The sequence below is a fragment of the Onychostoma macrolepis genome, chromosome 18, assembly GCF_012432095.1.
Source record: "Onychostoma macrolepis isolate SWU-2019 chromosome 18, ASM1243209v1, whole genome shotgun sequence".
Lineage (NCBI taxonomy): Eukaryota > Metazoa > Chordata > Actinopteri > Cypriniformes > Cyprinidae > Onychostoma > Onychostoma macrolepis.
The window spans coordinates 28,231,349-28,258,489 of record NC_081172.1 but is presented as its reverse complement, the minus strand read 5'-3'; the positions used below and the strand labels follow the sequence as shown (position 1 = coordinate 28,258,489).

Below are 27,141 nucleotides of genomic sequence, written 5' to 3'. Positions count from 1 at the left end.
CTGCATGACCATATTTTAGATTTCTTAACCCTACCCAATACCTAAACTTACTAACTAAACTAAACTTACTTACTATTACTAAGCAGCCAATTATGGGTTTACTGAGGCAAAAGTCACAGTTAATAGTTATTTCCTCCTGAGACCCAGCTATGGAGTTTTTGCCCCTGTAGTGGACATTCTATTTTAGTGAATTTCTCTGAGACCTCACATGTCACAGTTTTAAGTCTGGATGTTCTGTACAGAGCACATTCAGGGCTTTTTATAGATATTAAATGTTTGGAAGTTTCACCATGGCTACACTCTCTCATAGTGTCAAGTCCTCTGTCGTGTGTGTCATGTGCACTGCCTTGTCATACCCTAATGTCAACATTAAAGACTATTATTTTGAAGTTTATCATCGTCTGCGTGTTCCTCGTTCCTCCCTGCTGTTTTCACCGTGACACATAGGTCTTTAAAGATGGCTAAATTTAATTTAGTGAAAAATTTTACATCCTTATGGAAATATGATTATATTTAGTAATTGTCATTTAAATCTGAATAATTTTCAAATTGTTTGTCATAAAGCAACATCTCAGGAAAATGTTATGCATTTTCAAATTTAAATATGATTTCCTATTATGAAACAGGACATCATTTCATGTATGTCCACTGTAGAGGACACCAGGACTAAAATCATGTTTATTATGCATTTTAGGAGACATAACAATTTAATAGGAAAATAAATTATATAACAAATTTCTTATGAAATATTAGATATTATTATGAAAATCTGGCCAATTATTACTCCCATTATGACCCCCAATATGGCAAATTAGATACAGTGTATAGATACACTGTGTTTAATGGGAAAATCAGTTTATGGACATTTTTACACACATATTGCATAAAACAAAACGGTATATCAAATCATTTTGTTATATATTTTATAACATAGTTGAGAATCATCCTTAAACAAAAATCTTGAAACCTAGAATTCATGCCATACTAAATTCACAAGGGTGGGGGGTGGGGGGAGGGGGGTAGTGAACTAGAACATAAAATGCATGATCAGTTCAATTCTGACAACCTGCGCATGAGTGTTTGCATGAGCCAGATAGAAAGAGAGATTTTTCTTGAGTTATCAGTATTTCCTCTGAGTGACCATGGAAAGAGGAACGATATTGACCACAGCTGCAGCTGGCCTTACATTTGTGCTGAAATATTATCTCCATGCCTGGCTGCAACATCCGCTTAAAAAAAACAACAACAACGCAAGCCTGTCTTCCCTCCGAGTTGATTAATATTGATCCTGTGCTTGCACAAGCATGTGGGTCTCCTCAGGTGGAACCAAATTACTCTGAAGAGCTCTAGTGCTGCTCAGCTCCACCAGGACCACAGCAAAGCATTAGTGGTCTGCTTGCGAGAATAAAACAAAATTAAAGAAAATAAACAGGATGTAGTTGGGATGCTGTCGAGAGAATCAGGTTCCCGGCTGTTGATTGGGTGAGTCTTAAAGACACTTTCATACTAGAAGGTTTGGTGCAGACCTGGTAATGTGAACTCCGGTACGATGTGTAATTGCCTTCGGAGAGCAGCACACATTCTGCCCATCAGCAGACAAATGAAAGTGCTGTTCTGTGCAAGTTAAGAGGTAAATCTAATGGCATAAATAGTTTAACCTGTTAACTGTCTACGGCCCATCGGTGGGCCCACTTGCCATTACATGTTTCAAAAATTAATATCTTAACAAACTATATATCGTTTGAAAGCTTAAAGACTCTAGTTTTCATATTTGGTGACTGATTGAAATATTTTACAGAGCAACTGTAATTTATTAATTTGTAAGAAGAGTACTCATCAGACTCAGAGAGCGAGTTCTGACCTTTACTTTGAAATAGTGATACATATATAAAATCATGAAAAATCAGCAAAAATCTCCATTCATGTCAAGTGTTCAAAAGATAACATTTATTCTATTTTTTTGAGAAAAAGACAATATTTTTAATAAATATTTTCATAAACTTAAACTTCCATAAATTTTTTCACCTCTACAATAATCTGCCATGTGTCTTCTTTAAAAAGGGACCAACCTTAAGTCTCCAAAGAATTCAAAATTTATAACAATTTAAGTTGGAAATGTCATTTTCAGGCCTATACTCAAAAAGTGGAACCGGCAGTTAACAGGTTAATACTCAAACATACTGTGGACACAATGTGAAGAAAATAAATAAATAAATGAAAATAAATAAATAAATATATATATATATATATATATATATATATATATATATATATATAAACGCATTTATTACACTATTTATTAATCTTTGTTAATGTTAGTTAATGAAAATACAGTTGTTCATTGTTTATTCATGTTAGTTCACAGTGCATTAACTAATGTTAACAAACACAACTTGTGATTTTAATAATGTATTAATAAATGCTGAAATGAACATTAACTAAGATTAATAAATGCTGTAGAAGTATTGCTCATTCTTAGTTCATGTTTACTAATGTTGTTAACTAATGTTAACTAATGAACCTTATTGTAAAGTGTTACCAATGTTTTTTTACAGAGAGAAAAAAAAAAAAAAAACAACAACAAGATATGGTTTTGAAAAAGCCTTTTTCCAAAAGGTATATCTGGAAAAAGGGGGCTCGTCTTATAATCAGGGTCGTCTTATATTCGGGACAATACGGTAAGTGTGAAAATAACTTAAACCTCATAGAAACCCCCAGCCTGAAATAAAATTTTTCTGAATTGGCTCCATTATGCTTTTTACATAACAGAATGTTCTGCTCTGAGCCCTTTGCAAGCTGTTTACAGAGATGGCCTGCAGCAAATTACCCATCATGCATGCCGACTGTGAATAATTCATTCACCTTCTGTGGAGTATTGCGGAGGGAGACCTCTCCGTTTCCCAGTCATACTTTTAGCTCTAATTCGGGGTCTCTGATTAATTATTCCTCCCATTAAGTACATGATTGCAAGATTTTCATGACGATAATTTCCCAGAAACTGGGAATTCTTAGCCATCCGAAGTCATTGCTGTAAACTGGCAATTTACCGCATAGATTCCTCACCCTACGCTTCCAGCACGATTCCAACATTTGAGGTCAGCGAGAATATAGAAATGCTAATGAGCTCCTAATAAACACCCGTTGAGGACTGGTTAAGCCCATTTTGTTTCATGTCTCGTACTACCGAGGGAAGCTAATGAGGAGGAACTGGAATGCTGAGGCCTGATTCCCCAGCGTAAGGTGTTCACTTGCTACTACTTTATTTTCTTTTAAATAAATAACCACACATTATTCATGCATGTTATCCACAGAGTTATCCACATGGGTAAAAAATAGAATTTTGATATGACTCCCAGCTGAGAAGCTCATGGACATCCATGAACTGACCTCCCACTACAGCCAGATATAAATAAGTGTTCATTTGAAAATCACAATGTAATTATGAAACTTCTGGACCGCATTTTCAGGACAGTACTCATACATGCACATTTGCATCATACATGTGGTTTTGAAGAAGACTGGAGGCCCACGTTTGCATGAGACCAATAATCTGGGAGTGACACATCTGTCACAGCCAAAGATCAGAATGAAAAAATTCAGTAGCGTTGCTCTAAAAGCACCATGGTGCTGCTGTGGCATTTGCTGTAATTTGCACATGTGAGATGGAGCCCAAAGATGTAAAGTTCTCCAGGTATGGCAGAGGGATGGAGTGGAGAAAGATGGGCCCACAGCTGCTCTTTGAAATGCTGAAATGCCTGCTGACAGTTACAGAGTCCTGCAGAGAGATACTGAAAGAGAGGCAGCAGGATAATAAGAAGGCTTTGATCTCTGCAGTTTGGGCGAAGTAGTCTTTTCTTGGATCTGTGTTTGTATGTGTGTGTGAATCTATGTCGGTGGATGGATAGGTGTTGTAAGTTTGTCCTTTAGACAGTATTATTTTTTAACTTTAAATTTTATATTTATACACACATTTTATATTAATGCTACACATTTGCATGTTGCTTGGCAACTGTCAAAGGCTTAACATTAGCAGGAAGAATTGTTTATTACAATATCTATTATCTAAAATAAATTTGTCTGTTGAAGAATGACAGTATATACTGGAATTCAAATGGTGTTGACTTTGATTCTGCTATTTGATTTATGTCTTTCAATTAAATGGTCAAAATGCATTATTTAGAGAATATTAACATTTAAAATGAATGGAATCTTAAAAACAAATTACAATAATAATTTATTAAAGATGACAAATGTATTTTACATAATCTAATATATATATATATATATATATATATATATATATATATATATATATAAAAAAAATAAAAAAGGAAAACTTAACAGTGCCTTGAGATTGTCACGGTTCTGTGCAGTGCACACACACACAAGTCACGCGAAGACGAAGGTGAAAAGGGAATCAGGCATTTAATATGACTTGAGATGAGGAGGTTCACACACAGGGTAACATCAACAATAACCGACAAACAAGAACTCAAAGGACGGCAACTAATATAGGGCAGATAACGAGGGGCAGACAGGTGAACACAATGAAGGTGATTAACTAGACAATGGCAGAAACTAGGTCACACAGAGCACATGGGGAATGAAAACACAAAAGTCCATAACGGTGACAGTTCGCCCCCCTCCCGGAAGGCGCGACCCCGCGCCGTAGAAAGAGAAGGAGATGGAGGGATGTCGAAGGGTTGGTACAAACAGGCAGGAGGAGGTTCAGGAGGTGGCCGGATGACCGGGAGGAGGACGATCCGCAGTGTCCAGGGTGGTGACGGAGGAAGGAGCCAGGGAGAGAAGAGAAGGACCCAGGGCGGATCAGACGGAGGGAGGAACCAGGATGGAGGCCGAAGGGACTTGGAGCAGGAGGAGCCCGGCAGGACCCAGGCCACAGCCATGTTGACGGCCCAGGGTGGAGCCTACGGAGGGAGGAGCCATGGAGGAGGAATGGCCGCCGACTCCAAGGGGCCGACCGACGGCGGCAGAGCAGGTGGAGGAGGAGCCGGAGCTGGAGAGCAGATGAGCCCGGGCGAAGCCGAGGATCCGGAGGGCCAAGGTGGAGCCGAGGGCTCTGGCGACCGAGGCGGAGACAGAGATCCGGAGGTACGCGGCGGAGCCGGAGCAACTGAGGACCCAGGTGGAGCTGGAGGGAGGGAGGAGCCCAACGGAGCCGGTGGGGCGGAGCAACGAGGCACAGCCGGAGGAGTGGAGTCCTGAGGCGATGGCGGGATGATGACCGACCAAGGCGGAGCCGGAGGGACGAAGGAGCCCGGTGGAGCTGGTGGGCCGATGGGCGACGGTGGAGATGAGGGAGCTAGGAGCCGAGGTGGAGCCGCTGGGTCGGAGGGCCGAGGTGGAGTCCAGGACTCAGAGGCTGGAGGCGGAGACGAGGGATCCCCCAGCCATGATGCCGATGGAGACAGGCAGACCCGCGGCGATCCCACCGCACAGATGGTGGGCTGAGGGTGAGCAGAGGGACTGCCAGGATGCAGCGGTGGCCGGGCTGAAGTGGCAGGGATGATAGGAGGAGGCAGGAGAGGGAGGGTGGGTGGGAAATCCAGGTAGGTAGGCCATTCAGGGTAGTTAGAGACTTCAGATGAAGGCAGAAGCAGAGAAGGCATGTCTACATGAGTTTCCTAATCTATTAAATCCCCAGAGTTCTGCGACTGCTCACCCTCAGCGGCGGTGCAGTGGGCGGGGCTCTCTTCAGCACCCTCACGCTCCACTGTAACTTCCACTGTCGCGTGCGATGTAGCCGGCTCTCGCACCTGATCGGACGGTCGATGAGGCTCTGGCTCCGGAGCAATCTCCAGCTCAGTCGCTCCTTCTTGCGATGGCTCGTGGGTTGCTATGGGCTCAGGCTCTCCGTCCGCGGTGGGCTCGGGCTGACGCTCTGCGGCTCAGGGTGATGGTGGGCTGGGCTCTGGGTCAGGAGTGGGACTGGTGTCATCGTCCTCGAAGTCCACGGTTAGTGGGGATCCACAGGACACCAGCACCCACTCCACAAAGGTAGCAAAATCTCCCCGAGGACCATCTCCGGACAACCGCGCTCTGCACTCGTCGTTCAGGCTCGTTTGGTAGAATGTGCAGAGGCAGTAGTCCGGGTAGTGGGTATAGTTTTAGATTTCCACGAATAGTCTTGTATGGTCCTCGAGGGAAAGGCTCCTCTGCTCCAGCATGAGGAGGAGGCAGGCAGGGTCATTCATGACAAAACAGAAAATAAAATGAGGGGAAACACGCTGCTAAACTTAACTTTCGTTTGGGTCGGTTATTCTGTCACGGTTCTGTGCAGTGCACACACAAGTCACGCGAAGACGAAAGTGAAAAGGGAATCAGGTATTTAATATGACTTGAGATGAGGAGGTTCACACACAGGGTGACATCAACAATAACCAACAAACAAGAACTCAAAGGACGGCAACTAATATAGGGCAGATAACGAGGGGCAGACAGGTGAACACAATGAAGGTGATTAACTAATTAGACAATGGCAGAAACTAGGTCACACAGAGCACATGGGGAATGAAAACACAAAAGTCCATAACTGTGACAGAGATATTGATATACACTATATAGTGTATTGTATATAGTATATTAGATAATGTATCATCCTGTATGCACATAATTTCCCTTACATTTCTGAATCCTTCACATATTTATAAATAATCTTAAATGGGAGGATGCATCTACCTTTCCACCCATTTTTGGGTTCCACAAATTGCAATTACATCATTGGTTTCAAATTGTTTCAAATCCATTTTGCATGCAAAACTATGCCAATAGTTTACATCCTCATGCACATTTTTGTCATGAGACATTCGTGAGTTGCACAGCACAAACCAAGGACAATGCACATATACTTTTTCATGAGCTACACTAACAGATCAGAGGCATATATATATATATATTTTTTTTTTTTCTTTAAAATTAACACCTCTGGAGTACCAAAGCCTATTTTAATCACAGGTTTTTGTACCATTACCTTTACACAATATCCCCTGCACAGCAATTAACTTAAAAAACAATAACAACAAAACAAGTTGATTAATTGAACAAACACTAAAAAGTATTTGCTCTGCCAAAATTTACTAAATTATACCTAAGAGAGAAACTTCAATAGAACAAAAGGATAAATAGTTGGAAACGTGGCCACATTATAGGCAATCGTGCAAAAGCACATTTGAGCGTTTTCTTTCATTTTCTAGAACACATGATGGCCGTGGAGTTGCGTTGGTGTTATGGGAAAAAAGTTACTCTCTCACTCTGTTTACAACCCTGAATCTGCCCTTTTCCCCCTCATTTCTGCACTGCCCTGTGGGGAAACTGCCTGATTTATCTACACAGTGCAGACTATGCTCTTCTGGGGGCAATAATTAATCCCTCATTTATGAAAAATAAAAGCTGGTAGCTGATAAGCCAGTATGGTCAGGGACTCATTTCTCTGTAACCTCTGCATCGGGACCCTCAGGGCTGCCGTTGTGTCTGATTCGGCTCAACCAACCGCCACACACAGCCAAACCACTGGCATCAGTCATACTGAAGGGCAGGAGCCTTTAGCTTCCTTCTCTGAGCTCCATAACCAGCTTTAAAGATGCAGCCTGGTGGAAATGAAGAACTGCATCAGTATTAAAGACTCCATTTATTCTGTCTTGAGCTCTCATTAATGAGTTTTTTGAGTTTTATGTTCACACCGCAGCAGCTTCTGAGATTTACATTTATGAGATCATTTTTCCTAAGACTAAATAATTAAATAATAGCAGTACGAAGGAATGTTGGCTTCCACACTAGCATTTCTGGTACACACCCGTGTTTATCTAATGTCACAGTTTGGTTTGTTTGGATGATGTGAACACTGTTTTCCCTACCAGAGTCTGCTTAAAAAAGATGGTCTTGGGTGCGGTTCATGTGAATTCCAGTGTGATACGCTGTCACTATAAATGCAGTCGTACACCATCGCCGAGGTGAACAGCTATTAATGACGTATAATTCAATATAACTTTTTCTTTTGTTGTTGTTTTTTTTCTTTTCACTCACTTTAATTACAAGCAAGACTGATGCACTGCAGGCCAAGAGAATGTACAGAATATCTAATTTCTGCTCACCTTCAGCAGAAATGGAATCCTTTGTTATTTAGAACTTTTTCAGTACATTTGAGGAAGATAGACACAAGGGGCCGATATTTGTTGACACCTACTATTGTGCTGTTACCTAGCAACAAGTGTAAACAAAGTGTAAGAGGCCAATTGACCGTTCACAAAGACCCACCCTCCTTAGTTACTGTTGCCATGACCGACAAACAATGCCGCTCTCACACAAAACATCATGTTCTCACGCAGTGAAAAATACAATCGCAGAGTAAAGAGGAAACTGACAACGTGCCGACAGACAAGGCAGAGCAGGTTACTTCTGGTATGAAACAAGGTCTCAGGACTCTCAGCTTTCAAATTATTAACTTTTAAAGAAATTCAAACAATAAATTCCATGTTGTGGCTCTTTAATGTGTCGTGAGAGATCGCTGTAGCGCCTCAGTTCAAGCAGCACACTTGAACTGATCGTCTTTTCATATTTACGTAAAGCACAAAATGAACATGTATAAACATCAGAAAGTATTTTATTTCAACCGCAGAACACACCATTTTCAAGATCTACTCTCCTGTCTGATTTGTGGTTAAAGGCTAGAAGGGATACAGCTGCGGCTACTGGGCATGTGTATTTATACATTTTCCGAGCCAACAATATAAAATGAAAAAAGCTCATATCACCATAGTTTCGTCACTTTAGAGTGTTGCAGTGACCATCTTTTTGCAGTAAAGGACCTGTCATAGTTTGATGAGTGGGAAGATGACATGAAGCGACATGAGGTTAGCTGCATTGAAAACAGATGAGTGCACATGTGCATATACAGCTCCCGATCGGGGCGAAGTTCACGGGATTTTGTCCACAGAATGATAAGAGCACACATTTTAACATTTTATTATTTAACACTCAGTATTTTAACTTAAGCACAGCAAGCCATGCATACAGCGCTGGACATGACAGATTTTCTTGTACGCAAAACAAGTACTTTAAAGGAATTCCTTAGCTTATTGCCGTTACTGTGGCAGCCAACAACAGCACATCTTAACCCTCTGCACATTTTTATATTTAGTTATATTGAAAAAGTCGATCTTTTTTACCCCGTTTTAACATGGATTTCTATGGAGACTGGCTGTCGGGCAAGATGGCGGATAGCAGCGGCGACACACAGGCAGCAAGGCACATCCGAATCCAAATTCTGCTTTACTTCCTGTCTCCGGAGGTACCTTCTTGTGATCGAATTTTGAAGCCAGCATAGATGTATCCTTCGCTGCCTTTGATATCCCACAATCCTGTGCGTTCCATTCCGTTGAGCTAAAAAAAATAAAAAAAAGTTGAAAAGTTGCGTTTGGTGGTCAGTTTGTGTGTAAATGTATATTTCTGACTAATGTTTTGCACTTTTGATGTTATATCTAGTGAGTTGCACAGCACATTTAACAAAAACCCACCAATTCACTATCTCAACAAATTAGAATACTTCATAAGACCAATTAAAAAAGCATTTTTAGTTAATTGTTGGCATTTTGGAAAGTATGTTCATTTACTGCATATGTACTCAATGCTTGGTAAGGGCTCCTTTTGCTTTAATTACTGCCTCAATTCGGCGTGGCATGGAGGTGATCAGCTTGTGGCACTGCTGAGGTGGTATGGAAGCCCAGGTTTCTTTGACAGTGGCCTGTGTGTGTGAGTGTGGATCCACATATTCGTTAATCTGACTGGTCTTAATATAGTATTTGACTGTGATTTTCTAATCTCAGCTGATTGATACTGTTAAAGTTAGGTTTGTTAAAGTTCGTGCGCAGAAGAACACAGTTGTTAGTATTAGTTTAAACTAACGCTATAGAAATATGTTCACATCATGTGGAAAGGTAAATTTCAGTTTGTGAGAGCCTTCTAAGGGTAAGACAAGGAAAAGGATAAATTAAAGCATATTAGTTAAAACCGAACTGTTTGAAGATAAATACATTTGTTTTATTTAAAAGCATAAAAGACAGACAACAAGTTGCATTAATCCATTTATTGGTGTATCTTTTGTTTTGTATTTCTCTCCTTTTGTTTTTGAATTCATTTATCCCTCTACAGTACGGAATATGATATCAATAAGGAAAAAAAAAAGTGATGTTTTTCCTACTTAAAATTGGACACTATAACAATATCAATAAACATTTTCGTTATTTTTTAATTTTTTAATTTTTTAAAAGTTTGTTGCCTCAAGGCAACAGAAAAAATTAAACATTTGACATTTTCATGTAGAAAAAAAGAAATATATTTATTGAAAACATCAATTTCTTTAACCAAACACTTGAACAAACAGAATTATCTAGTTTTTAATGTATTGCACATTTCATATTTAATAAAAAGTTCATATCCAGCTGCTCTCAGGCAACATTGTACCATCGTGGATCACAAGTATAACTAAACTTTCATGCCTGCTGTCATACCAAAATAATATAATCAGTGGTGTTTCAAAGTAAAAAAAATAAAAATCATCATAACCTTATACTAATATGCACTTTATCCTTGCATGCACATACACACACAAGCACATGCATGCAAAATCTCTTACTTCACTAATGACACCTCATTGCTTGTGAAAGCTGAGGAAACAATTAAACTTTACAGAAAAATCATAATATGTGCAGATATAGTATGAGAATTACTATTCTTGCAAATGCATTACAAAATCATGCAAAAATTCTAATACGTTTAGATAATCCTAACCCTTTTCCTTACAAATATCATATACTTGTATTATAACCTATTATGCCTGCATGGCCTTATGCGATTCCATTACGGTACAATGTTGCCTTGAGGTACCATAGAGGGTTAAAAACCTACATCTACAGCATTCATACATTTTTTTTGGCATTTGCTTACTTGAATTCATATAATACAGCTTTGAATTCACTCATTTAATTGTGTAGCGTGTTGTGTTCCATTTCCTTAATTGAATTTCCATCAGAAGACCGCTAGACAAAGGATCAAGTAGAATTTCAAACTCAGGCCCTTATCAGTCCGGTGGTAAACTGGTAAGGGGGCTACATATGCTTTGAATGCGGGATATAATGTTGTGAGATTAGTACATGCTTTCGGAGTATATTTAAAGCATACTATATTTGCAACAATATTATAATCCCGACAGAATATAACGGTAAAACCAAGACATTGCATAATGATTTAAATAAGCAAAAGGTCTAGAATTAGATCATTATTGCAGTGATCAATATGTTTCTGGTATATGTTTGGCAACTTTCTTTTAACCCGAACTAATGCAGACTAGCTTTTCATTTATTAAACAACCATGTTGGAAGACGTTCCGGTAACACTTTAGAATAGGGAACACTTATTCACTATTAACTATGACTTTTCCCTCAATAAATTCCTAATTGGCTGCTTATTAATAGTTAGTAAGGTAGTTGTTAAGTTTAGTTATTGGGTAGGATTAGGGATGTAGAATAAGGTCATGTAGAATAAGGCATTAATATGTACTTAATTACTACTAATAAATGGCTAATATTCTAGTAACATGCATGCTAATAAGCAACTAGTTAAGAGACCCTAAAATAAAGTGTTACCGACGTTCCCATATATATTCCAGGATGACAACACTACAATTGTGAAAGAGTGATTCAGTCTATGCACTCGTAAAAAAAAAAAAAAAAAATGTATATAGAAAGTATCAGAATATATATTATTTAAATAAATGCTCATTATATAATGATGCAAGCAGGTACTGAATGAGTATTTCTGTTAATGACACGCCAGTTGGTGAATTAAAACCATCTGCTGGTAAATTTCAGCACAGTCTTACATATACAAATTCTTGGAAAACAGGCAAAACAGAAAAGGTAATAAATAGTGTACTGTCTGATTAGCTACTACATCTGAATCTTAACTTATTTTGTGTCAAATAAATATGTTCTATATAGTATGAATGAAATTCGGTCATACTACATTCGACATGTTGTGACTGTCATGTGACCTTGCAGAGTCAATTGCTTCGCTTTGCTGTCATTCATAAATACTCTCATGTGGCCTTATGGGCTAGTTAAGTGTCCATCAAATGCACATTTCAGAATCCCAGCAGAAGTACTAGGCAATCCGGGTACTGGGGTAAAAAAAAAAAATCAAAATCAAAAATCATTCAGCATTAGCAGCAATGACAAGGCACCATTAATGCAATAATTCATTGACCCTTGAAATTTTGAAAAAAAAAAATAATAATAAAAATAATAATAATAATAATAATAAAATAATAATAATAATTGCAGGTCTTATAAGCCATACAATGGCTTTGTGAGACAATCAGATCAAAATTTAAGTTGTACTTTACTTGACTTTACTTGAACTCGAGAGCCAAAGCAAAACTGACTGTTTTTGTGAACTGGAGCAACTGGTAAAATGAAAACAATACTAAACCGAAAATAATCATTCATTCACAAATTATGACTACTAGTACTACTAGAACTACTAGAAAAAAAAAAGTGTTTGGGTTAACTATTCCTTTAACTTCAGATGTGCCTTGTCACACCTCATGAGCTCAGTTTGGTTCTGTACTCCCCTCTCTTTCCTGCTCCTGTCAGGAGACCGGCTGCAGGGTGGCGATCAAAAGGATGGGGTGGCACTGACTCAAAGAAAGGCGGTTGTTCCGTCATATCAGGTAGTCAGTTACATTACCATTCAGCTGTCAAGTCAGTGGAAACACGGGTCAGGTCTGAAAGAGTTTTGGCCTCTCAGCCAGGTGTCTGCTCCAACAGCAGCACTGTTTCAGTGGAGTAGGAGAAAAAAAGCGTGTGCCTATTTCTCACCATCTCACTTCTGTCCGCGCTATCAGGGTTAGTGAAGACCAACTCAAGAGCAGAGGAGCTTCAGCCCATAATCTGCGTTTAATAAGTATTAGATTGGATGGCAGATGGATATGGTCTGAGCTCTGTAAGAAAGACAGTTTGACTTTTCATGCCATTGATGCGTGGGTTGACAGCCGCATGTATTAGCTAATGGTGCGGTTCCACTGGCATCTGTTAGCGATGGTCCAGTGAGCTCACAATTATTCGATGCCATGGATCACTGCAGGGGCCCATTACAAACAAGTGTGTGTGTGTGTGGAACGCAGGGTCAGTGTCTCTTGAGAGGTGATTTCTCTGAAACGATCTCATTGGTTTTTGCAGTTGCCATGCCTCACATCTTCAGGAGAAGCTGCCAGCATTTTTGAAACACCAATAAAGGAAAATGATGTTGTGCATGTCATTTCTCATATGTCTTCACAGCCTTGTTGACCCTGGTAAATCACTGTGTGCGCAAACAGGATTACCCAAAAAACAGATAGCATTAATTTTCTGCTGTATTTGTCAGGAGAGCGTTATTGAATAAATCCTGAGCTGACAATATCCATGGTACATAATCAGTGAAATATAAAGCCATAACAGATGCAATATATTCTAAAGATGAATATTGTCTTGTGCCAGCAATTTTTTAAAGTTTAATATCCCAAAGGATTAATGTTCTGGCCACCATACAAAATATAAGCTGTAGATGCTAACTGACAGTGACATTAGTCAGTATATTCAGAAAACCTCTCATGTATATAATGATATTATATTTTAATATGAAAGCAATATTGATTCGATGCACTTATGTTGTGGAATTTAGAAGTGTGCATGAAATAAGCCATTTTATTATCTTTCAGAAAATGAGGGGGAAACTGTTGTAAGTGTACTTTTAAAGTTATGCATTCAAATGTTCAGTATGAATTACCAACAAACATCTTATCATTCACACGACTTTTGGGCTCTTTCCATAATTGAATGGTATTAATATTCTGTATTTGAAATGCTAACTGTAGAGATTTGTATTTGATTTATATGCATATCATTATGAGTCCTAAGTGACATGTTATGTAATAAAATGTTGTGGGAACATTGTTTTTAAATGTTACTAAAATGTTAAAATATCCAGTTTTCTTTTTGTGATTATAACGTTGTTTAAAGTAACAAACAGCATTTTTTGCAACTTTATTGTCAATGAAAATATAGGTAACACTTTAGTTTAGGAACTAATTCTCACTATTAACTAGTTGCTTATTAGCATATCATATTCTTAGCATATATATAGGCTGCTTATTGGTACTTATAAAGCACATATTAATGCCTTATTCTGCATAGCTATATTCTAGATCCCTTAATTCTACCCCATACCTAAACATAACAACAGCAAATTAGAAGTTTATTGAGGCAAAATCATAGTTAATAGTTAGTAAATAGTGAGAATCGGACCTTAAAATAAAGTATGACCAAAATATAACATCATTTGAATGTTTATTTGTAATATTCTAAGTATGTTAATGTCTTATAAAGATCCCTTATCATAACAAAATGTTATTAAAAGGTTCTAAAACATTTTGTACAACATTCTATTAACTTTTTCACCCAACAAATAATGTTTATTTTTTAAATTCCATTTTTTTACATTTTTACAAACATTAAGAATGTTCAAGTACAAATAACACAAGGACGTTGAAATAATGTTGATCTAAGAACATTCTCTCAACATTATAAGAACATTTATCAAAAGTAACGTCATGAGGACGCTCAAAGAATGTTGTTCTAAGGACGTTTTCTCTTAATATTATGAGAACATATATCAAATATTAATAATAGTGTACAAATATTCCATGAATATTACTTTAAGAATATTTTGTCCTAACATTTATATAACTTTGAAAGTTATATGACTGTTCTCTGTTAGCTGGGATACTGCACCATAGGAGGTAACAAACATTGCTGATACTGTATGTTTTAGGGTATGCTATTGTCAATCTTCATTACCAACAAGAAAGCAAGACACAATTACCAAGAACACAATACTGTACGTGTTGCTGCCTGAACTAACTGAATGCTTCTAACACAAGCCTATTAAATATAATATTCTTTCTGGTGTTATGCTGCGATTGAAGGCAGATATGAGTTTAATTACTGACTTTATTTACATATCAATATTAACTTGTTAATTAGCAATTATTAAACATTCTACATTATCTATAAAACTTGTGAGTCAATGCCCTTCCCTATACTTATGGCTCTCACCATTCCTGTTGGCTTCATGACTTACTTTCTTTTACAGCTGGTTTGCACGTTAACCGAAGACAGCTGCGTCCCAGCAAAAATAAAGAACAAAAAGTAACGGAAAAGAAAGAAAGAATGAAATGTTGATTCATCTCCTCATAGGGCATACAATAGAACCATCTGGTGAAGAACCTGATGCATATTCCCACACCTCAGGTATTTTTGAACGTCCTTTGTGACTGCCTCCCGCAGAATAAACATGATCTAAACCTTCTCACAATCTCCCACAGGGACCAGCTGCACCCCCCGCCCTCTCCCCCCGTACCACCCTGCAGGACCAGTCGAGAAACAGCAATGTAGGGAAAAACAACAATCACATTCACCGGCACCTCATACTTTTTCCCCCCCTCACACTATTCCAGCATTCACCTAAAGCTCCCATCCATTACACGTCTGGAAATGCATCCAAAATTCTTGCCTAGGCTGTTTCAGAGCTCGTCCCTGAATCATTATTACCTGATTAAATGTGATTAAGCAAAGATCATTAGCAGCTGCATGTGCTGTCACTAACGATTAGAGTGATGGGGGAGTCATATCCAATACGTTCGCCCGCTACACCCCCGAGACCCTCTCTCTCACCCTGGGAGACATTGTTCGCCAATCGACTTGGACGCTGTGAGCTTGTTACAAGACAGTAAGTTTCTCTCTTCTTGTTTCTAATTGAGAAAATCTTCTATGATCTGCCCTGAACTAATACATTTGCACTTCAGATGAGTGCAATGCGCTCTTGGTGTTTGATGATAAAGAGAGTAAATTGGTTTTGAAGTGAACGCTAAAGTACTCTGAGGTTCTGTCAGTCATTGTTTGAAAGAACAGTACCTCAAAACATTAAAATGTAGTCATTATTTATTCACCCGCATGGCAACTCTAGTTCACCTAAAAATAACAAAATGTTATAATTTACTCACTATTCGCTTGTTCCAAATTGGTATTTCTTTCTTGTGCTAAACATAAAAGAAGATATTTTGAAGAATGTAGGTAAACAAACAATTGAGCCATTAGCCACATTTCCATTACCCTTCAAAATGTGCAAACTGAAATTGCGAATTAAAAATATGCCTACTGGAAACACGTCAATTTCTCAAAAACTCCCATATATCACAAAAAAGTTATTACGCTCGCATGAGGTGGTTTTTCAGGCAATTCAAAAAAGGAATATATCACAAAACTGAAATTGAAACATTCTTTTTTTTTTTTACATTTAGAGGTCACCTGGAGTACGTAAAAGTCACATGATCATTTTTTAATGTACTATAACCTCCAAGAAACACCTCATACATGGCCACTCTCAAATATAAAGGGCTTTCTTTGCCATTAATGCTTGGAATATCCCTTATTTACACGGCTGAAAGAAATTCATTCAGGTTTGTGATAACTTGGTGAGTATATAATGACAGAATGCTCTTTTTTTTGGGTGAACTAAATCCCCCCTTACCACTAAAAGCATTTTTACACTGCTCTTTTTCATATAATGGTAATTCCACGGTGGTCAAGGTTTAAAAAGGACAGAAAAACAACAAAACACCCTAAAAGTCCATATTACAGGTGTGCTATAGTCCAAGTCTTCTAAAGTCATATATGCCAGCTTTGTGTGAGACTGAAATGTAAGTCATTGTTCATTAACAACATTCTCCTTTGCTGAATCTCTGAAATCTCATGAACATCCACATTCAGAATCAAAAATATTTCCCCGCTAGGCCTGATTTCATTGATGCCATAGCAATTAATTCATAAGTGAGCGATAGAAATCAGAAAATGTTCAGCCAAACAAGTTTTCTTAGGACTTGTCTTTATTTTAATTGTATTGTTGCATACTTCTGTTGTTTTCTTAGCTCTTATAATAAAGCCACAATTCAACTTAATGCTGTTTTGATAATCCACAATGGAGTAAAAAAAAAAAGCTCAGGCCTGTACTGCTGGTGTTGACAACAAAAACTGCTCTTGGGTAGACAACGTAATAATAATACATTTAATAAGTCATCTAAACTGAACATTAACTGTGAACAATAATAAACCACTGTATGAATATTTTTAATGTACAGATCTGCAAATTCATTGAAGCTCTGACAACATCAAATCAATATTACTGTTTTTATGTTGAATAATCATTCAGTAGAGACCTTTTTACGTCAGAACATTTCTCTATGTGCCTTTCCATGTTTTTGTTAATGCCACAAGAAACTTCAAAGTGGAAAAATGAATTTGGCTGCTCTGACACAGTTGCGTCATCCACAGATCCAGTTTCAGCTAAGAAGCATGAATTTGCTGAAAACAGTGTATAAACCTTTCTGAGTTTCTTTGATTCACAAAAAATAAGTAAATTTCTCATTTGTGGTGGCAAAGATTCAGTTTGTGATTTATAAGCTCTTAACTTAATTTCTAGTGATAATCGTCAATTTGGTTGCACAGATACTGTTTAAAATAAACTGAGCTAGACAATGACATCGCTAAATTCAATAACGAAATGCCTTTAACTGAAACAATGAGAAAATTGAGTGTTTAATCTTATCATTATACATTACTGACACTCTATCCTCCAATTTGATACTGTTAAGTGCTTTGATACAATCTGTATTGTTAAAAGCGCTATATAAATAAAGATGACTTGACTTGACTTGACTTGACTTAAGATCCTGAACAGTGCATACATCTGCATTTACATAAACATTTTTCTGGTGAAATAATACATAATACTAAAATATTTGCCCGATGACAAAGTGTAGGATGTGGATTTTAGTTTTATTCAAATTAAGAGGGAAATGTTGCTCAAGTTTTATACCTATGTTGAAGCGATAGGGCTCTTTTAAATAAAAGTAACATTCCAGTTACACTTTTAGAAGGCTTACACCAACACTTAAGTAATTCATTGGCAGTTTTTGGCTTATTATTCCTATTTCACCATCATGCTCATTGCATGTAGAAAAGCAACTAATAAAATGTGACAGACAACATTGTATGTCTTGTGTGTGCTGTATGTGCCAGAACATCCTCAAAAATTACCTATAAACATTCACAGCCTATGAAAAAATAAAATATAAAATAATAATAATAATACATTTCTCAGTGTATTTCTGAGAGTGGTGCTCAAATTGAAAATTCTGTGGGCATGATTAAAGAGTGAAGCTTTTTGCCTCTGAACCTAGGACTAACAGGATTTGAAAAGAGTATGAATATAAATGTCCTTCTTTCAGCCTTAACGTTACAGCAGAGAGGGGAAGGAGAAACCAAATCCTGATGCGAAAGCTTCTGTGTGGTGCTAAAGCCTATTAGCTTGACCTAATCATCAGAATACTGAGGGATTATCTGAGACCTGGTAATTGAGATATTCCCACTGAGGAAAACCACAAACATCTGCAGCAGACACCTGTGGTCATAGCCATGCTGGAATCATTTGAAGGTTTATCTTGGCAAAAACCAAACAGAGGAAAGGTTGTGGAGCTATGGCATACCACATTGAGCTGTGCTGCTTGCATATAGGTTGCAGGTGTTTACAGTAAGTCTGGTTTGTGTTGTTTCCTGATCGTGTTCCCCTCTCTTCTCTGTAATATCTCAGCTGTTTCTTTCAGGATATATTTACACATTAACAAGGTACTACAAACGGAAAGGTTTTTCCTTTCCATTTCTGAAAGGTATAGTGTACAGATGACAATGTTTTCAAAATGATCCCTATTTACACAGATACGCAAAAACGATTAAAAACATTGTAATATGGTTGACAAGTACTCATGAATGTCTATAGACTGAACATGTAGGTCTAATACGAATAACATCACCGTTTCCACAAATTCATGTTTTTTGTTTTTTTTGTTTGTTTTATAGTTTACACAGAGACAACAACAGCATGGTTTTCAAACATTTGCATTTTTAGGTCCCCAAACCGTGTCTGTCATGTAAATGAATGGCCAAAACGTTATGCATTTTTAGTTGAAAACGGTGTTGTGTAAACAGCAATGAGATTAAATCTACTCAGGTTCACTGGAGATGCATGCTTCTACCAATACTTGTACAAAACTCAAAAAATGTACCTATACATGCGAATTGCTACAGTTTCCAGTTGAAATGAACACTAGAAGCTGTAAACCTGCGACAACTTTTATTCCTTTCCACACAATGTATGATTTACAGAGACAGAGTTTCGATTACAGTTTTTCACAATCTATTTGACACATTTCTCCAAATTCAGGTCACTGTTCTCAAAACAGTTGACACAGTGATCTGAACACTTTGTAAAACATTTCATACAAATCATGCACATATTTTTCTCAAAACACTGTGCACAAAACTCTCAAATATTTTCATAATAGTTAATATAACCAACCAATACTTTAAAATATTTTTAAAAAGCAATTGTAGCTTCTTTTATTGGTTTTATACAAATCACAAATATTTATGTACCATTTGTCAAAACACAACAAACAAAATGCTGTCGTTTGTCATTCTATCAAATGAACATGGTATGTTTTCAATTGACCCTAAACTGATTGGTTAAATTGCCCCATTATGGATTTTTGAAAATGACCTTTCAATCTGAAACTGCACCGTGTAAGTTATCGTCTTTCAAAAGAAAGAGTTGACTCTGAATCATTGAAATGAGTTGTTTTTAAAACGAATCCCAAGCCATTTCATGTTGAAGTCAACACAAAACATTAGCATATGTGTTGGTCTTTTCGCGTTGGTCTGAATGAAAATGCAAATTCATTCTTTGCCACTAGGTGCCGCTTTCGGAGCGGTAAAAATAGCGGTTTCCCCAGTATCGCTTTACAAAGCAGCACTGCGCTCACTAACCGCTGCTTTATCAGGTATGATGAAATGAAAATGAGACCAATTGGACCAATCACCGCAGATTAGCGCCACACAAATGAATTTGGAAAAGGGGTTTGGAAAAATTAATCGCTGAATGAATCGTTTGGGAGTCGTTGAGCAAGTAAGGTAAAAATAAATGCATATTATAAGACAATGAAAGTGTTTTTTGACCTTGCATGCATGTGAACCTGTTGTTGGGGACTCCCAGAACCAAAATATGAACCTTTCATTAACCATAATAGGGGCACTTTAATTATACACTCAACACAAGAAATGTAGTTTTCCTAATCATTTACACATTTATCACAATTGCTTTAGAGTAATAATAAAAGGAAAAGTATACAACGAGCACAAAATATTATGCAAAATAAATAAGTAAACAAACAAATGAATCAATCAATCAATAAATAAATGAATAAATAAATAAATAAATAAAAGGTGGGGGGTGAAGAAAGATGTAAGTAGGCAGTAGAGTGGGTAGAAAAAGTGGTGTAATGAGAAAGAAGAAGAAGAGTGGAACAGGAAAGAGATGAATAGGGAGGGAGATGTGAGAAAAGAGGAGAGGAGAAGGAAAGGGAGAAGAGATGAGTAGAGAGGAGGGCATTGGTGTAGTGGAAAGAGCAAGAGGAGAAACTGCAAGAAGACATGGACTGCAAGGAAGTGGACAACAGGGTGGAAAGGGTGGAAGGAGAGGTAGAAGGTACAGATGAATTTCAGATGAAATCAGATTTACCCAAATTGACCACGTAACAAATCATGGCCTTTTCTTTAGAGGAGATATCAATGCACTTATAAAGGGTTGTACTATGATTGTTGCTTGTTTAGATTTTTAGGTTACACTTTATTTTGATAGTCTACTTTATACATTCTACTAACTATAAGTAACTTTGTAACTACATGTCAACTAATTCTCATTTATTTGCAACTACACGTACAAGTTTCTCATAGTCAGTATGTTGTATGTTGTGGACCCATCAAAATAAAGTGTTAGAAGATATTAAGCAGACAGTCTACTAATACTCTAATGACTGCTATTTGACATGTAGTTGCAAAGTTACTTATTGTTAGTAGAATGTCTGACTATCAAAATAAAGTGTTACTGATTTTCAGTCCTCCTGGGACAACTTCTGTTATTTACTGTGAATGTCCAAACATTTGTCAGAATTGACGTTTGAGAACATTCAGGTGGACAATAAAGATTATTTTGAATGGAACAGCAGCATTGTTGAGATGGTGGTCCAGAGCAATATCACCAGCCACAAAGGAAGAGGCCTGTGGAGATGCTGAGACCAGGAGCTTGGAATCAATTTTATTTATTTTTATTTATTTATATTTTTTTAACTAAAGCAGTTCTGCAAAGAAGAGTGAGCCAGTATAAGACTTATCTCAAGTTATCAGAAGCGTTGCTTTGCAGATTTTATTGCTAAAGGTGGCACAACCAGATTTCAGCTATCATTATTTTATAGTTTTATAGTGTATTATTTCATTTTTGTATTTGTTTAATTTGTCAGGTGGGTGATACAGTAGGTGTTGGGTAAATGTGTAATTTCATTTGTGCATTGTGCATCTATAGCTAAATATGTTTTATAATCAATTGAGAACACACCTATAGTTAAGATATTAATATTTACTTTTAGTAAATGTGTTATTAGTAAACAAATGCAGTGCTTCATTTTGCAGTAAAGTTGAACTGTCTGGTTAAAATAAGCATGTGTTTAGATGGCTGTGTTAATTGTTTTGAGAGCAATTATATTACATTCGAGAAAAGTGTCAAATCGATTGAGAAAAACTGTAATGAAGCCTAATTTTCGTACACTTGCAGAATATCATGTTATAACTTCAAAATAATTTGATCGTGCTGAGAGATTTGAAAACTGATACTTTGGAACATTAGTGTCACATATACAGCTTCTGTATATAGGCTATGGATTTTCTTACGCAGTAGAAACTTTGTCGAAACTATGGTTAGACAAGACAGTTAAAACCCGTGTGTAAGGAAGTTAAAATAGTGTTAAAATAGCATGGTTGCACCAGCGAAAGCATGTTTATGTCACTTTTGTATCTGTTAATACTTTTGGTTAGATTTAGGGTTGGGCAACATCATTCTATCTTTTTTTTTTTTTTTTTGCCCACATTAAAGTGCTTAGTAGTCTGCCATGGGATGTTTTACTTATCAAAACCGTGGCATAAAAAAGGTTCAAAGCACTGCCTTAGAAAAAGAGAGAGAGAGACCATGTGATGTTACGTGACGGAGGTTGTAGGGACGATTTTTGGAAGTAGAGAGAGGATTTATTCTGTTAAAGATTTCAAAATAAATAACAAAATGCTGAAATTGAGAGTTTATTTATTTATTTACTTACTTACTTAAAAAAAAAAAAAAAGAAAAAAAGTATTTGTTATTGCACAGAGAGTAAATTACCGAAAAAAGGTATAGGCCTTCCTTTGTGTATCAGTTTCAGAAGTTTCAGAAGAGATCTAAACATCTCAAAATGTTCTCAAATTTGCCAAGATATCAAAGTTAAGCAATGAATGTCAAGAGATATTATCTCAAATTCAATCATTTCTCAAGTAAATTAGCTAAGGTGTGCTATCACGTTGATTTTTATTAATGCCTCCATATTCTCGAACAGTATGCCAACAATTGTATCACTTGTGTCTATTTTTATTTGTTGTATCCATCTTTACTTGTACATTTCACAAGACACATCTGAGACTAAGTGAATACTTCACAGAAGCATAACTGAAAACTCCATGTGAGAGCTATGAAAGAGCATTCTCTGTTCCTCTGGACAATTTCTGTCCTGTCTATTGTGCCCTCAATAAAAGAGGCAAAATGGGCCAAAAATAAAATGAAAAGGGGGTATGAAATAGGAAGTAAATGGCACTTAGTGTGATTTGGCACAAAACCGAAGTATAAGTGAAAGGTTTTGCTGCTTGTGAATTAAAAAGAAAAAAGCCATTGGATTTACTTCAGGCATCAATTTAACCTTGAATTAGATAATTGTACCTTCTCTGAACATTTAAATTCTGAAGTATTCCAAGACGTGAAGTGGATAATTCACCAATTCAAGGAGATAGTCAAAAATCCGGAATTTATTGGCACCACACTGACACAAGTGGTGAGATTTGCAACCTTTATTCACCACCAAACGAAGCTCAAAGTATTCATTAGGAATGCAGGAGTGGTGAGTCAGTTAAAGAAATTGATGTGATTGAGTACATCCGAGTACACATCAAAAGAGGACAAACCAACCCCGGAGAGCTTGTCTAGAAGGTAACATCATTAAAAACAGATTTGTTAAGTTAAATTGCATGCACATACACACTCACATACAGATGAACTATTGTGGTGCATATGTTTTCCTATACATGTTGTTTTATGATGTACTGTGACCATTAAACTGTCCATTTAAGTATAATTGCCTCATTTATGGCTCTGATCACATCTGTATACCAGCTCATATTGAATTGGCTGTGTATAGAAGACTAGTAATGTAAAGACAAGTAATGGTGAACTGCAGTCCTAGAGACTATGCAAAGGAATCTTCCGTTTTAAAGGCATAAAACATTATGAGAAGTCTGAAATAAAGAAAATTATCTACCAATTGCTTTTATCAGACAAATAGAGCCCAATGGCCAATTATTTCCCTTTGCCAATTAACCTTCCCAGCAGCCCTTGCTCTTCCCCCTGGTGGCACACTGGCTGCCAAATGTGTTTGCACTCATCAGCTCCAGCTAGCTGATGAAAAGAGACAGGGGACTCAGTACATTAGCCTAAGGGTGGGACAAATATCAACCTATCCTTCCATAAGTAGCTCGGAGTTCAGGTGTGTGAGGTGAGACCATCCACAGAACATCAATAAAATCAATGAAGGAAGCAAGCATTGCCTCCAAGAATCTATCATCCCTCAGACCAGAGATATGTGGCTTAAAGGAGGCGTTCACCCAAAAATGAACTATGAAAGTTCTGTTATTATTTACCATTCCAAAATCCATATGCTGTTATTATCAGTGGTCTCTTGGTTTTATGAAAAAAAATCACTTTTTGATTACCACAGTAAATAGGCACAGTGATATTATTACCATATTATTTTAATGTATTTGTAGTGCAAACAGTTTTACCATTTTCTGCACGTTGTTATTCTTCTTGTTATTTCCCTATAGCGGCTAATGAACCAGAAGTCTTGCCCATAGGCTTACTTTCACATTGAAGAAAAAGGTGGATATATGTTTTATTTATACAATGTCGCTGTTGAATGCTTGAATGTGATTGGCTGACTAATGTTCTAAGGTGTGCAATTATTTTTAGGAAAATGTACGGCACACACGCACGTTACATGTTTCAGTTATTTCAAAGGTCCTTACCAATGCTATCTCATGACCAATTCGTACGTATTTTATGAGGTGGCTAATTCGTACTACCTCACTCGTACGATTTTGAATGATTTGTGTAAACCCCAGTTGACGGTAGGTTTAGGGGCAGGGTTAGGTGTAGGTAATTCGTACAGATTACTACAAAATTCATACGAATTGGCAACTCGTTAAATACATACGATTTAGCAAAAATCGTATGAATTTGTACGAGTGAGGTCGTACGAATTCATGAATTAGCCACCTCGTAAAATATGTATAAATTGCCGTAAGATCGGGATAGTCCTTTCAGCCTAAAACAGCAAAATAACCACAACGACACTGGCCAAACAAATAAATATAATAAACAATAGGATAAAAAGACAGATGATTTCCATGTTTTTGCCACAAAATTACATTTTATGATGAACGGAAAGCACATACTCTATTTTTCCCGCTCTCTCTCCCTTACAGACACACATGGAAACATACACGCACTAACATTATCTAATCTTTTGTCAGTAAAATAGTATAGCAACTTAAAAGCTACATAAAATTTCACGCAAGTGAGGTAACAACAGCTATATTCTTGAAGAAAATGAACATAAAGTCTTACTATTAGTAGAGACGCACAGACTCAAAAAGGTAATTCACATACTTAATCTCTCTCTCTCTCTCTCTCATAACTTAGTTATTAACTGCATTAGTCTGCTATCAAAGGCTCAAGCCTCCGTTACTAGGTCTAAAATGACGTTTTTTATTAGCAACAGAGGCACTGGATGAGATGTGTAAGAAATTAATCCTACTCACAATAGCGTTTTAAGTACAAAAAAACGAAAGAATGCCTTGAAATATCATCATCTGATCAATGTCTTGAGGTGTGGCAACCTTAGTATAAGTGGAATAATTGGCTCTGGTCCATTGAATTATTAGAAAATAATGCACATCTGAGGCCATGATGCGATCACCACCTCGGGTGTGCATTATTTACACAGACTCATTCAACGGCCCATCAACAATTATTCCTTACTTATAGAGCTGTTGAATGCTTGAATCTGATTGGCTGATGAACGTTCTAAGGCATGCAATTATTTTCAAGGAAACGCACAACAAAAGTAGTTCCATGTACAGTAGGTCTTGAACCTATTGCATGTCTTGTATAATTCAAAATGAACTTATACAGGTTTGGAACGACACAATGGTGAGTAAATGATGAGAAAATTTTCATTTTGGGGTGAACTATTCCTTTTATGCTCTCCTGATAACAGAAATTGTTTTAGGACAGGTTTTGGGTAATTACATGTCAAACGCGTTGAAATCAATATTGAGCGAAGTTCAGCTTAGATTGTAGGCCTACCTGTTCAGATATGCACACACAATTTATATATTGTTTATTGTTTTATTTTACAATGTGCAGCCAATAAGTTACCAGAGGTATCATAAAGATGTGCTCCAACTAAAAGAGTCAGCTGCCTTTGAAATTTTTTGTCATGTGCTTTTGTTTTACTTTGAGAGTCTTTAAAAATTTGTCCTTTGATAACTTTGCCAAAAGTGACAATGAAGTCTTTGAGGTTAATGTGTGCCATTTCCTAAAAAAAACAAAAACAAAACAAAATAAATTATAAAAAGAAAGGAAGACATTTACAACACACCTATAGGAGTAAAATGTTGTCAATTTAAAAATAATTAAATAACTAAATAAAATAATAATAAAAATACAAAAAATCTGCTTAGCATGTCCAAGTGTCTACTGTACAGGGAAACTGATTGACTCAAGCCAATCACAAGGTGATATAATGCATTGTTTTAGTCATCACATTCACACTGGAGGACCTGGGCCGTGGAGCAGTGGCAGACAAGAGCAGAGGGGGACCTGGCCCATGAAGCAATGGCAGACTGAGGATCAATGGAGGACCTGGGCCATGGATCAGATCCAGAGAAGCATGGAGCCATGGCAGAGCCGGCAGAGAAGAAATCCATGACAGTGGGATGCCTGCTGGGTTTGAGAGCGTAGAGACCACTGGGATGTCAGCCGCTCACACTGACATCAGTGGTGGGTCCATCACACTAGTAATCAGTCTTTTAAGTCTTGGCCCAAGCTCTGCATCCGCAGGAGCTTGGGTACTACAGGGAATCAGGCATGGCCGCCATCTTGGCCGGGGGCTCAGGCGTGGCGGCCATCTTGTGTGAAGGCCCTGGCTTGGCAGGCATGACGTGAGCAGGCTTTGACTTTGTAGACATGACATGAGGAAACTTTGACTTAACTGACATGATGTGAGCAGGTCCTGGAGTAGCAGGCATAAGATTAGCAGGCTTTGGCGTGGCAGACATGACGTGAGCAGGCTGTGGCTTGGCAGACATGACGTGAGCTGGTTCTGGAGTAACAGGCATGACGTGAACAACTCCTGACATGGCGGTCGGGACATGAAAATACTCTGGTGCAGAAGGTACAGTACAATTGTGGGGCTCCTCAACAGTAATCCCCACCGTAAGCGAGGAACCACTTAAACGGAGTGCAAATCAATATATTGCTCCAGAGTCCAGTGAGGAGTGTGACGTGGCATTAACTGAGATACTTCCTTTGTGAGGCCAAAACGGAAAATGTATTTAAGTGCCACATGTGGTCGTGTATTCTGTAATGATTAGTCCACTGGAGGCGAGCATAGTGAGAACGCAAGTGCAGTTTATTTACAAAGTGATCCAAAATACAAACATAATCCGAGACTTGACTTGACTTGACTTGACTTGACTTGACTTGACTCACCAACAGCAGGTTACAACA

At 37.5% G+C, this 27,141-nt stretch overlaps 1 protein-coding gene across 1 annotated transcript; it reads right to left on the bottom strand.

Annotated features, from left to right (window-relative positions):
* Window positions 1-4,928: 4,928 nt before the first annotated feature.
* LOC131524086 (uncharacterized) lies at window positions 4,929-26,771 on the bottom strand. The gene is made up of 6 exons (XM_058750826.1): window positions 26,485-26,771; window positions 26,193-26,379; window positions 25,867-25,948; window positions 5,684-5,902; window positions 5,117-5,599; window positions 4,929-5,017 (listed from the first exon to the last, which is right to left on the bottom strand). The coding sequence occupies exons 1-6, from the start codon at window positions 26,769-26,771 to the stop codon at window positions 4,929-4,931; spliced, it is 1,347 nt and encodes a 448-aa protein (XP_058606809.1).
* Window positions 26,772-27,141: the final 370 nt, after the last annotated feature.

What these genes read in the sequence shown, in the direction of transcription:
- LOC131524086 (XM_058750826.1), bottom strand. Translation starts at nt 26,771, where the DNA reads ATGTCAGGAGTTGTTCACGTCATGCCTGTTACTCCAGAACCAGCTCAC. An exon ending in CCACTGCACCGCCGCTGAGG is followed by an intron (nt 5,600 to 5,683) that starts GTGAGCAGTCGC and finishes CTTCATCTGAAG; the next exon opens with TCTCTAACTACCCTGAATGG. An exon ending in AGTTGCTCCGGCTCCGCCGC is followed by an intron (nt 5,018 to 5,116) that starts GTACCTCCGGAT and finishes TCTGCTCTCCAG; the next exon opens with CTCCGGCTCCTCCTCCACCT.